Source organism: Leucopleurus acutus (genome assembly GCF_964270905.1).
Source record: "Leucopleurus acutus genome assembly, chromosome: 14".
Classification (NCBI taxonomy): Eukaryota; Metazoa; Chordata; class Mammalia; order Artiodactyla; family Delphinidae; genus Leucopleurus; species Leucopleurus acutus.
In genome coordinates this window covers 40,144,555-40,157,645 of record NC_139156.1, presented here as the reverse complement: position 1 = coordinate 40,157,645, position 13,091 = coordinate 40,144,555, and the positions used below count along the sequence as shown (strand labels likewise).

The 13,091-nt window shown below is 36.4% G+C and overlaps 1 protein-coding gene across 2 annotated transcripts in view; it reads right to left on the bottom strand.

The window, feature by feature from the left end:
• Positions 1-4,057: 4,057 nt before the first annotated feature.
• Positions 4,058-13,091, bottom strand: part of PRKG1 (protein kinase cGMP-dependent 1) — a gene marked incomplete at both ends in the record, with an annotated part of 1,181,231 nt that continues 1,172,197 nt past the window's right edge. For both annotated transcript variants that reach the window (XM_082854343.1, XM_082854342.1), the window contains 5 exons: positions 4,058-4,156; positions 5,974-6,040; positions 7,271-7,333; positions 7,415-7,537; positions 12,685-12,848. In XM_082854343.1, the coding sequence (XP_082710469.1) occupies positions 4,058-4,156; positions 5,974-6,040; positions 7,271-7,333; positions 7,415-7,537; positions 12,685-12,848 (516 nt within the window). The remainder of the gene's footprint in view (positions 4,157-5,973; positions 6,041-7,270; positions 7,334-7,414; positions 7,538-12,684; positions 12,849-13,091) is intronic.

The following is a 13,091-nucleotide window of genomic DNA, read 5'->3' as shown; positions in this document are numbered from 1 at the left end:
ACTGTCAAGGTCCCAGAGCTCTGTCCGTTGATGCAGGGGCAGATAAAGAGGAGGGCTAACAACACACCTTCAATGTTTAGCTTTCTAGGTCTGTTGAAAACTTGCCTTATAAGTGATTTGCATATACAAGAACTCAGAGGAAGCATCCTGTTTTGTTGACTGGTGCACCAAGGTACTTTTTCATCATTGGTTTCGTGACGAGGCTTGGCTAGCAGTCATTTTCCAATTTTTCTTTTGAGTTGTACTGTTGTTAATGGAGTCTAAAAAATGAGATATTTTAGAACTTGACTGCACTTATTTTTTTTAACTGAATCTGCACAGCTTAGCAAAACAGGAATACCTGTATACAGACTGATAGTATGTCATATATTAATTTGACCTGCACATACATTTATACATTTCACAGAAATGACGCTGTATCTCATTAACAGATACACAGCTCTGGTACGTTTAACAGAAATAAGAGAACAACTTCATCATTTCTGTAATTCATCAATATTATGTAATAAAGGCTTATAAATTGTTAGCAGAAAGAACTGTAAAACGCAGCAAGCTAAGAAAGGACAACATTTTGAGGTGTGTTTGTCTTTGTCATGCAGCATAACACCAAATTTGTTTTTTTAATAGGATGCCATGAATTTAAGGCACTTGCAACAATGCCAGATAGCCAGGTCATGTTCTAAACTATGGGACAGATGGATAAACAGTACAGTTGACATAATTTTCAATAATACTGACAATTATGACATTAATTCAAGTCTACTTAGACCTAAAAACATTATTCAGTACAAATTAAATGAAATAATAATGCTGTGAAACACTAAAAAAAGTTACATGTACCACAAAATATCACACAGAAATACCTATTTACATAAATATTTGTCTGTGGTCCTACTGTGAAAGAAAACATTGTTATGGATAATGCACAAATCACCTCTACTGTATGAAATCAGCTCTAATATCCTTATTTTCGGTGCGGTAGCTGACTTCTTTAAATTTAAGTTCACCATCAGTTCAGTCTTTTAGAAATGAGACAAGAAAAATTCAGTAGTTGAATTTATATATTATACATGTGTGATTCACATGCATATCCCATAATTTTAAGTAAAAGTTATGATTTGTAAAGAATATAATCAAAATAAATTTGTTTTAAATGCCACATAGATCTGATTCCTATATTAATTACAAAGAAGGGACAAACAAATATCATTCCTAGCAAATTTCCAGAAATCACTTTCCCTAATGTATTCAATCTATCTCAGGTGTTACATTGCTCCTTTCCTTGGCAGTTTTCAGTTTTCCTGTGAGTCAAGACACACAGAAAGCCCTTATTTCCCATACTTGAAGTATTAACAAGAAAGTCAGTTAACAAATCAAACAAGTTGGCGCTATTCTAACTTATCTGGATGTTCTTTAGTGGAAGAAAATAGAGGGGGCATGAAAAATTCAGAAATAAAGTGAGATGTGCTTTTTATGAAGCTGACCATGAATTTTAGCCCTAGTGTCTTCATTAAGACAGATTTAAATCCTTAAAATTCAATGTTGAAAATTAGATGAATGTTTTCTCTTAGTAATTCTTGAAAGATGTAGTTCACCTTTATTGGTGATTGCTTTAGACATCCTAATGTAATGCCACAGGTGAAATGAACAAAGATGCATTAACAAGTGGGAGAAATGACCTACAGTTACATTATGCTGAATGCTGCTTCTTCATTTTCTATAGAACTTGTACATATTGGTTGTCTTAGACTTGAACCATAGTTCCAAATCCACAGTAAGTGCTAATCTCTGGGGCTATTGGAATATTTAAAAAGTTGCAGGAGAAGATTCTCTTACTTAAAATGACTAGGTGAATTTAATATTCTAGCAAACCTTTAGCACGCCTACACCACTGTCTTTAAAAAAAAAAATCACTGAACGTTGACTAATAACATTGAAATTATATTTTTAAAAGCCCAATTAAAAGCAATATTAAACTTCTGAAGTAGCATTCATAGCTGGATTTTAACTTGATATGTTTAATTTTATCTTCTAGTATCTGTAGAAGAAGTTGAGTATTTTGAGGAATAGTTCAGTTTTGAGAAACAGGGAGGGAAAAATCCGATAATACAAGAATAATAATAATATCTTAGGGTCAAAGTTTCATTTAAATTTATTCTAATTATATATAAGATACCCTTAATACTCTTACTTTCCAAATGTTTCTTAGATTTTTATATTTTGATAACATATCATATTCTAAAGTAGTCTTGGTATGAAAAATTCAAACAAAAATCATAATATATGCCTTCTTGGATACTATATAATCTCGGTGGACGTATGTTTTGCAGAACTGTCTATATTTGATTGACTTTTTAAACACTCTCTACGGGAAAAGATCAAACCTCTGTTTAATATGCCATGTTCATATACAGTTCCAAATCAGGATGACAGCTCATAAAATTACACATTTGTCTAAGGAGGTACAATGCTACTTGTCCAGGAAAAGCTCCAAATGGCTGTGCTACTTTTGACAGCTAATAATTGTCAACTGGCCTGCCAACTTTTCCCCATGTGAAAAAGCAAATCAGTTCGATATTTCAAATCTGGTCTTTCCTAGCTAGTCTGATATTTCAGAATTGTAGTATTTCTGTTCTACTTAGCTCCAATTTACTTTTAAGAAATCGGGTTCCTGTTTCTACTCCTTTCCTCCTTTCACATGCTAATAGACTCCTTGCCCATTGACAAAAAGGTCATCACACCTGCCCAGGTTCTTGTCTTGTTCCCTGACCTCACATAGGTAAGGGTTCTCATCGGGTGAATCTTAATGATTTTGTGCTTGCTTTCTTTTCTTTACTTGGTTCAGGCCTAAGACAAGAAGCTAGTTCAAATATGTTTTTAGTCACCTTTCTCCCTCAACCCTAGACTATGCTGTGTCTCCCTCAACCCTAGACTATGTCGTATGAGTGAAATCTGACAGAAGTTTGGTTTGATAAATTTAGTGAAAATGCTTGATTCTCTGGCTACACATGTAATGATTAGAATTTGTGTTGTCTGTTTAGACACTGACATTTACAGATGAAAGATATACATAGCACCTATATATAGTGTTTTTTTTTTGGGTGGATCTTCATCCCTCTCCAACCCACCCCACCCCACCCTACCCTACCCTACGGGTTTATTTTTATAAAAGGGAATATTTTAAGCCTCAGTTTGAGGGTGTGTGAGATAAATAAAAACCAGTTGGCTGCTAGTCATTTATTTCCAGGACCATCTTTAAGCACGCTATTTAAAAAAATATGAAATGGTTTGTGAATTGCTTTTGTCCCACTCTGTCATGCCAATTTATCAAAAAGAAACAAATATCATGCATGTTGTGTTCTTCAGTCCTCTGTGAAAACACATATATACCTGCTATGAGACTTCTCTGCAGACTCCATAGCAGTTGTGCTTTGATCATATCAGTTTTTAAAATCTGTCAGAAAGGAAAGGTAACATTCAGTCTCGTCATCAGCACTGCTGGGAAAGAAAATCATGAAACTTCTAGCACTGGTTTGACATGAACTCTGTGACCAGCAGATGTGTGGTCCTCTTGTATACGGTATTTACACCAGCTTGCAGTAACAGAGTCTACAACCCTCACTTGAAGAAAGGGAAGAGTCCAGTTTTTGTACCACAGTAATCTAATCTATCGTACCCAATATATTATTTTTTGATCTTCTTGATAATTCTAGCAAGGTACTGACTCTCTTTGAAGTGTTTCTTACAGTCTTTCAAATTATGATCAGAGCAAAGCAAGGTCATCGCAACAATAGAAAACATTTCTTTACTGGTGAAAGGCTTTGCTTCAGGACCACCATGTCAACTGCTATTTTTAGGTTCAAACAGAAAACATGTAAAGAGCACTATTGTCATCTAAGCAATAAGTCCTAATGCCACTGTAGTTACTGGAGCAGCATCGATCAAAGGCATCATGGTGACCCCGAGCACTAATCTTCTCTCTTTCTTTCAGGTTTGCTGGCAGCTGTGTCTCAGAAAAAGCTGTCTTCAGCAAGGCAGAAGCAGGTAAGAGAATACATTAGAAGTCTACGTCCCATCCTGAGTTGTCGTCAGGTGGTGGTTCGTCATTGTCCTCAGGGAAACTGTCAAAATTGCTTGTGTCTGTGGGTGATGCGACCTGCGAACAAGAGAACGAACTAGTAAAATTTTCTGATTTTTTTTTTTTAGGGGCCTTCCAAGCTAGATTTTTAAAACATTCTTTATTCAGTCTGTATTCAATGGCTATTTTTGGAATGTCTACCATGAGCAGGTTTGTCCTTTGTATTGGGGGTTACAGTGGTGAATAAAAATAGACATGGCTCTTGCCCTCATAGAGTTTCCACTCTAGGAAAGAATAAACTGTGTGATTCAAACAAATAATTACAGCTGTAGATAATTATAAACTTTGGTTAGTGCTATGAAGAAAAAGTACAAGGTGTCATGAGTAAAAAAGAGTGATTGTGGAAAAAGTATTAAACCTAAGAATTAATGGTTTCCATAAAGAGGGTATATAGCACATGCAAAGGTCCTGAGGTGAGAAAGAGAGAGCTCCATGCTATGAAGTATCTAAAAGAGGTCAATTTGGCTACTGTATAAAAGAGGAGGGGAGTGAAATGAGAAATAGGCAGAAGTCATCTTAAGGAGTTCATCTTAAGGAGTTCCGTGTATTTATTCTAAGTATGATAAAAAGCCCTTTCTAACCTTAAGCAAAAACTCTTACAAGTTTACTGGGCAAAGTCCAATCTGCAGAGCATGAGTAAAAGCAGTAAAGAAACACTTTAATTTCCCTTATATTCTATAATATTTAGGACCTCATATTCTATTTTTTATATATATATATATATATTTCCCCCATATAATTTAACACTACTGATTGCATAAAAGGAGACCCCTGGTAAATATAAGTTAGGATAATTTAGACTTAATAGTTACCTCTTCAAGTTTCTTATACTGTTCTTGTTCTAAAAGTAAAACTTTATGAATGCAGTTAGCATCTGTAATTTGCTTTGTGAATAAACATAAATATTAGCATAGAAATAAATCTTAGAAGTAGGAAAAATATTTCTGTAGAAGAAGTGATCTTAAATTAGTCCCAGAAAAAGGAAGTATATAAATGAAAGGTTCAGGACTGCAAAGCAGCCCTCTCCTCCTTAGTTGAGACACATCACATTTTATTAGCTAGCTATAGTATTGTATCTATAAATGCAGTCAGTTGAAATCTATTTCAGGTTAATAGCGTGTAAACACTTAGTCGACTCAGTGGATTAGCAGTTTAACAAAACACCTAATGTGTTAAGAAAAGAGAATTTAAAAGAACACCATTGTGCTTAGGAGTGCTTCAGAGTACTATGTGGGCAGGGGAAGAGGAGCTATGTGGGGCATAAGTGAGACAATATAGGCCAGGAATTGAAAGCTGTTGAAACTGATTGCTGGACTGTTGACCACACCCAACAGGAAACCAAAGGGCCAGGAATGTTTTGTTGTGGTCCATTTGGGGTGGACTCTTGGAGACAGAGCATGGTGTAGAGGAAACTGAAATCATAAACAGAAGGTAACAATAGCAGATAATCCTAACTCACACCAAGTATACTCAGGTACACACTAAATTGTTAAGAACTTATTGCATCTTGTATAGAGAGAAGATGTATGTGCAGAAATTTAAAACAGTGTACATAGTTTTGGTGGTAATTCATGAATATGACTAAATAAGGTTGCGAATATATTCTTGGGCAAAGATGTATAAAGGTTTAAAAAAAGATTCATGATACTCTTCTGTCAATATTTAACACCGTTTTTAAGCTTGGATTTTAGAAGATGTCACTATTTTAATCTGGTATTTCTCCTATAGTTTATCTAATCTGATCATAGGATAAAAATGTAAAAATAGCAGACCTTTGATGACTGACAAACACCTTCATGTGTGTCACACTAGTACAAGCTGGAAAGTCTACTTACACTTGGTATTATAGGAGGTGTCAAGGTGCCTTTTCTTAAGCCTTCCCAATTAAAGCCCTCAAACCATCTAAGAAAGGAAAAGAAGTAGACAGTTAAACACATTTTACCTCAGCTGAAGTCTTCGCATTGCAACCTATGTATGATGTCCATGACTGATGGAAAACCGGCAAACATTTTCAATTTAACTGCATGTTTTTAAATGTTAGCTTATTAAATGGAATGCATATTTTTTAAAAAATCTAATTGTCAAAATTTTAGACACTAATTAGAAAGCAACTCCTTTTTATTCTAGTAATTTCAGTCATAATGTCTCTCGGACCTTGTTCCTACACAATCATTATAACTTAATAAATGTCATAATATGCTGGGCCCTACAGGAGATTTATTTTAAGAAGGTAGAATCAGGGCATGAAGTGTCAGGACAGAAAATTATCTTTCCATCTTTGTCACTGATTCAGTGGGCAGCCTCAGTTAATTAACCTGTTCACATCACTGTCTTGGTCTCTAAGTATCCCATTTTCTTTCTTTTTTCTGTTTGGTAGAATAAAGGTATTTTGCGTATGGCTTTTCTGTAGAAATGAGGGCCAAATAGCACAGAAGGTTTTTTGTTGTTGTTGTCTTTGAAAGGTTTCATCATTCACAAATGCTTACACCAAATTCCTGGCAGCCCTTTTAGACATTCATAGGGTAAACACATTCCTCCTGGTAGATATGTTAATTTCCTGTGCATGTTACAGAAACAGACTAATAGGGAAAAACCAGTATGGTCTTAGTTTAGCTTCAGATACATCCAGTCAACATGGATAAGGTCTGATATTCAAGATGCTACTATTGCTTGGGAAAAAAATAGATGCTATGACAGAGAAAAAAGACTGTACTCTAACTAGGAAATGGTTGGAAAAATATATTTTAGGTTGAGTCAAGGAAATGAGGCATGATAGATGGTGGAGTACTTTTGTTTTTAATATTCTGGTAGAGAAGAGAATTCCAGGATTAAAAATATGTATTTCTTCTTCATGCTCAAGAGGAAAAGTGCTAGCTAGTTTGAGTCAGGAAAAAACTAAAGTCAGTGAATCTGTTGTTTAGAATGTCAGAGGGGGTCAGATGTGTCTAAATGAAGTCCCAGAGACGCAACTCGAAAGGTCTTAAATAACAAGGCTAACTAGTCTACATGTCTCCTTGGATACTCCCATAGACTAATTGCATCAGTTATATACAACCACTACCTTAAAAACATCAGCCTGGGAAAATACTTTCTGAACACTCAAACCTAAAGTTATAAGGAAAGAACACTTACTTGTGCTTTTGAATGTCTTTCACTCCATTTTTCAAATTCCCTAATCTTTCTGATGGATTATCCCTAAAAATAAAATAATTGTTAAGGAATCTAATTGTTTCCATATTATGATCCTTTAAAAAATAATGTGGTTGAAGTGCTTACCTGCATAGTTTTTTAATTAAATTAGCAGCATTTTTGGCAATCTTCTTTGGAAATTCTATCATGTCAATCCCCCTCAATATGATGTTATAGGTTTTCATAGGATCTGGGCCTGAGAAAGGTGGGCTGCAAGAATGAGAGACATGAAAAGAGATAGTACTTGGTTTTCTAAATAAGCACACTTATTGTTATAATTCCACAAATGACAGTTCTTATTTGGGGACATATATTAATAGTGAAATGAAACTTGATTAATGGCAAAACAGTGTGGAAATGTTTCCAAGCAAATTGTTTAGCAAAACCCATAAATGGGTCAAGTTTGTCCACTGTTCCCCTCATTTCTTTTCAGTGCAGGTGACTTATCAGCTCACTGATTACACTTGCGATGAAGTCCAACATCGTTAGAATGGGCTACAAGAACATCACTGGTATGACCCCATCTCCTGCCATTACCGTGCTCACTCACTGGGATCCAGGTAGACCAGCCTTTCTCTGCTCCTCTGAAGTACCCAGCACTCTTCCACCTCAGGGCACTGTTAGGTACTTCCCAGGCCTCCTGGCTAATGCCTCGCTTATCTCAAAAAGGCCTTGACACCTTGACAGCTGGTTTCTTTGGAATTAATTAATCTCCTAATATAGGGCTCGTTCATGTTTCTTGGGGGAAGACGTTTTCTGGATTTTTTGTCTATTCATAAAATTAGCAGTTCAAATATTTCCTTCTATTGAGAAAGTTGAAAACAATGAATTGCTTAAAAAGGGCTGTGTGCATTAAGGTTTTGTCCCTATTTTCTGTAACAAGTACTTTCTATTTGTCATTAACTGTCACGTTAAACCACTCTATAATGTATTAACATCCAATTCTATTTAGTATTCTAAGAATTTTCTCTTTACATAATGTTATGATTGAATATTCTCTCTACTCTCAAGTTAATTTGCCAGTTTTTATTTTCACTTTAAACATGAAGAACCACCACATCTTGGTTTTTCTTGTTATCAACTTAATGTTGGTTCTAATTTATATTTTTGCATTGATTTTTGTTCTTTCTAACATAATTTTATTAAAGGTGACTTTTGTGGTTTCATGTTCTGGCCAAGATATTCAGGCAATATGTGAAAATACGAAGTATTCAATTTAATTTTACTTGAAGTTAATTTCAGTATGTGCTTCTTCACCAACAACATTAAAAAATGTTTTTTGCCCAGAAATATACCCATGCACCTCTGGTCAATTAATCTACAACAAAGGAGGCGAGAAAAAACGGTCTCTTCAATAAGTGGTGCTGGGAAAACTGGACAGCTACATGTAAAAACGAAATTAGAACACTCCCTAACACAAAAACTCAAAATGGATCAAAGACCTAAATATAAGGCTGATACTATAAAACTCCTAGAGGAAAAACATAGGAAGAACACTCTTTTGGACATAAATCACAGCAATCTTTTTGGATCCACCTCCTAGAAATTAACACAACTAAACAAATGGGACCTAATTAAAAGCTTTTGCAAAGGGAAACCATAAACAAAACGAAAAGACAACCCACCGAATATTTGCAAATGAAGCAACCAACAAGGGATTACTCTCTATCAAAAAAACCCCAAAAAACCCCATCACAAAAAGTGGGTGGAAGACCTACATAGACATTTCTCCAAAAAAGACATACAGGTGGCCAAAAAGCACATGAAAAGATGCTCAACATCGCTAATTATCAGAGAAATGCAAATCAAAACTACAGTGAGGTATCACCTCCCCTGGTCAGAATAGCCATCATGAAAAAGTCTACAGATAATAAGTGCTGGAGAGGGTGGGGAGAAAAAGGAACCCTCCCTGCCCTGTTGGTGGGAATGTAAATTGGTGCAGCCACTATGGAGGTTCCTTAAAAAACTAAAAATAGAGCTACCATATGACCCAGCAATCCCACTCCTGGGCATACACATCTGGAGAAAAACACGATACACACACCCCAATGTTCACAGCAGCACACTGTTTACAATAGGCAAGACGTGGAAGCAACCTTATTGTCCATCAGTGAAGGAGTGGATGAAGGAGTGGATAAAGAAGGGGTGGTACATATATACAGTAGAACATTACTCAGCCATAATAAAAGAATGAAATAATGCCATCTGCAGCACCATGGATGGCCCTAGAGATTATCACACTGAGTGAAGTTAGCCAGAGAAAGACAAATATCATATATCACTCATATGTGGAATCTAATTTAAAAAAAGCAAATGAACTTACAAAACAGAAACAGTTACAGATATCAAAAACAAACTTATGGTTACCAAAGGGGAAACGTAGCAGGGAGGGATAAATACACACATGCTACTCTATATAAGATAGGTAACCAACAAGGACCTACTGTATAGCAGAGGGAACTCTACTCAATATTCTGTAATAACCTATATGAGAAAAGAATCTAAAGAATAGCTATATGTATAACTGAATCACTTTGCTTTACACCTGAAACTGACACACAACACTGTAAATCAACTATACTCCAATAAATTTTAAAGAAAAAAAATATTTTAAACACTTTGGAGTTTTCTTTTTTATAACGACATAATTCAATTGTAAAATTGTGAATTATGAGCAATAAGTATTCCTATAGTCATTCCTACCTTCTCTCTCCGAGCTTAACTTTTAAAATTGCCAAAGACTATAACATTTCCATGCTGCTCAATAACCAAATTTATTTTCATTCATCTCTTAGTTGACTTGGTCATACAGTAGTGTTTCTAAGAAAGCCCTGGGGTACACACTTTAAGTGCTTTTTTTTAATATGCGGTATGCGGGCCTCTCACCACTGTGGCCTCTCCCGCTGCGGAGCACAGGCTCAGCGGCCATGGCTCACGGGCCCAGCCGCTCCGCGGCATGTGGGATCTTCCCGGACCGGGGCATGAACCCGTGTCCCTTGCATCGGCAGGCGGACTCCCAACCACTGTGCCACCAGGGAAGCCCTGGGGTACACACTTTATATGTTGTCTTTCTATTTTAAGAATAATTTAAGAATAACTTAATTTTGTATAAATTAGTTGAGTTGTACTCTCTCTCAGAACTACATAGTTCTTAATATTCTATCTTTTGGCATTAAAGGTGCTATAGAGAAGGTTGAGGCCAACAACTTGAATTCTAATCCTCCTCACTTCCATCATCATATATGACATGCTTTTGTAGCTTAGAGACTATATAATTATTCCTTATCATTGAAGCTAGGAAATTGCAGTAGGACACATGGTGGTGTTATGACTCTGTTTCCCCATGGTTACTGTTGATCAAAATGATCCACTGAGACCATCTGTGACTGGTCTATGTCATGAATTTTCTATCATGTAATTGAGTATGTTTTCTATCCCACTTGTAATCGACTCTTCATATACATAGTTGTTTTTCCTACTTCCTTGGACTTCTGTATCTTCTTTCTGTAATAATTTCTATATCCTTTTTTCTTTTTTCCTAAGGTCTATCTACTATCTTCCTGGCTGGGTTTTTAATTGCTATTATTCTTTCTGTTGCTTATAATATGATTTTCAGCTTTGTACTGTTCTTGAGGTCTGCAAGTTTACTAATTTTCATCTATGAACACTTACAGACATTTGTGAAGTTACTTTTTTAAAGAGATCATGCTTTCAACAGCTGCAGAGAAATTCTAATTAACAATGTGAACTCTTCCCATGTTTCTCTGAATCATTTCTCCTGTGGTATTTAACTGCCTTTGCCTATGTATCTTTCATCTAAAATTAACAGAAAACACCCACGAGGTTTATTAATTTGAAGTCAACATAAGATGTTTCAAGAGTAATGGTATAAAATGTCCACAAGTGGGCTTCCCCGGTGGCACAGTGGTTGAGAGTCTGCCTGCCAGTGCCGGGGACACAGGTTCGAGCCCTGGTCTGGGAAGATCCCACGTGCTGTGGAGCAGGTAAGCCCATGCGCCACAACTACTGAAGCCCATGAGCCTAGAGCCCGTGCTCCGCAACAGAAGAGGCCACCGTAATGAGAAGCCTGTGCACCACAACAAAGAGCCCCCACTCTCTGCAACTAGAGAAAGCCCGTGTGCAGCAACGAAGACTCAACGCAGCCATAAATAAATAAATTCAAAATGTCTACAAGTGAAATAAAAACCACCACGTAACTGTTCCTGGCAATGGTAGTACTAGTAGTAGGCGTTAGCATCAACGGAGTGCTTCCTACGTTCTAGACTTTCTCAGTGCTTAATAGATTCACTGAATCCGCACAAATAACCGTGAGACTGAAAGTCCCATCTTCCTCTCATTTTCACTGTAGCTACTAAGTTCTCTTAAGTAATTCTTTCACCTTCCACTGCATGCTTCTTCTTAGATCTGAATTATGGGAATTATCTTCAAACTAGCCTCCTCATCCCTCTTCCAATTTGCTCTACCCATTACTGCCAGCTTGTTTTCCTTAAATACCACAACACATGTCACTCCTTTATCAGAAAATCCTCCATGAGTCCCTCTCTGGATGGAGTCCAAACACTGAGGTACAGCAATCATGATTCTTGAAAGATGACTCTTTTTGGATCTCCCATCATTTCTTAACATGAACCTTTTTCATGTCTTTGCCCACTACTCCCCCTCTATTTAAGCCATGCCTTTCTGCCTGGAGTGAACTTTGCTCTCTGTATTCTTCCTGCAAGGCCCAGCTAGTCCTACGTTCTTCAAAAGCCTCCCTGGACAAACTTAACCTTCTTCTGAACTCTTCAGTTCATAATGACCTTCTTAATTATTGTCCTGAGCACAGGGCTTGGTGGCATATTTGTTCCTCTTTTCCTTGAGTTTATAGTCCGTTTTATACCTGGTCGTATCCACAGTACCTTTTTTAAGTTGTTGAAGACTACAATATTATTACACAACAGATCTGCAAAGCGTTTACATCTCATTTAGATATAACAATTGCTAACAGGTTCTCTTATTTCTATAAATAGTTGACTCTATATTTTTATATGACTTTCATCTTCCTTGCTGGCTAAATGACTAGGCTCAGAGATCTCACAGAAAGACACTAGATGATTCCACATTCACATATGTATAAATAATGAGAGTTGAGAGTTGATATTGAGTTTGTTCCCCTCATCTGACCCATTTTAGTTTTTACTTTATGAATGCCTGGTTATCTGCATAACTAATTAAAAAGTGTGGTAACAAGATCTGGTGAAAGTAATTTAAGATGGTCTCGCCAGAGTGACAAAGACAGGAGTGTGTAGCTGTTTGCTGGTCTATTTTTATCAGCAGTTCTCTATCAATGTCCATACCTGCCAGTCAGAAGTTCATACATTAGGATTCCCAGTGACCAATAGTCGGCTGAAATGTCATGGCCTTTGTTCAGGATGATCTCTGGGGCTACATACTCTGGAGTCCCACAAAAAGTCCATGTTTTCTTTCCAAATCCTATTTTCTTTGCGAAGCCAAAATCAACCTTACAAAGAGAGAAAAAACAAGATATTCCAAGCCACTTTTGATTAAGCTTAAAAGCAAAAAGCTACTTTGTTGACGTATGCTGATGATGATAATAAAATAAAAACAGATTTGAACTATTGTAGTCCTGTCTTCTAAAAGAAGTCCTCTGTATATTTCGAACAAACAAAGCCTCCCTGCTCAAGCTCAGTTTCAAAAGGAAAAGTTGAAACCTTAACATAGGATAAAATTCCCATCACCGAAA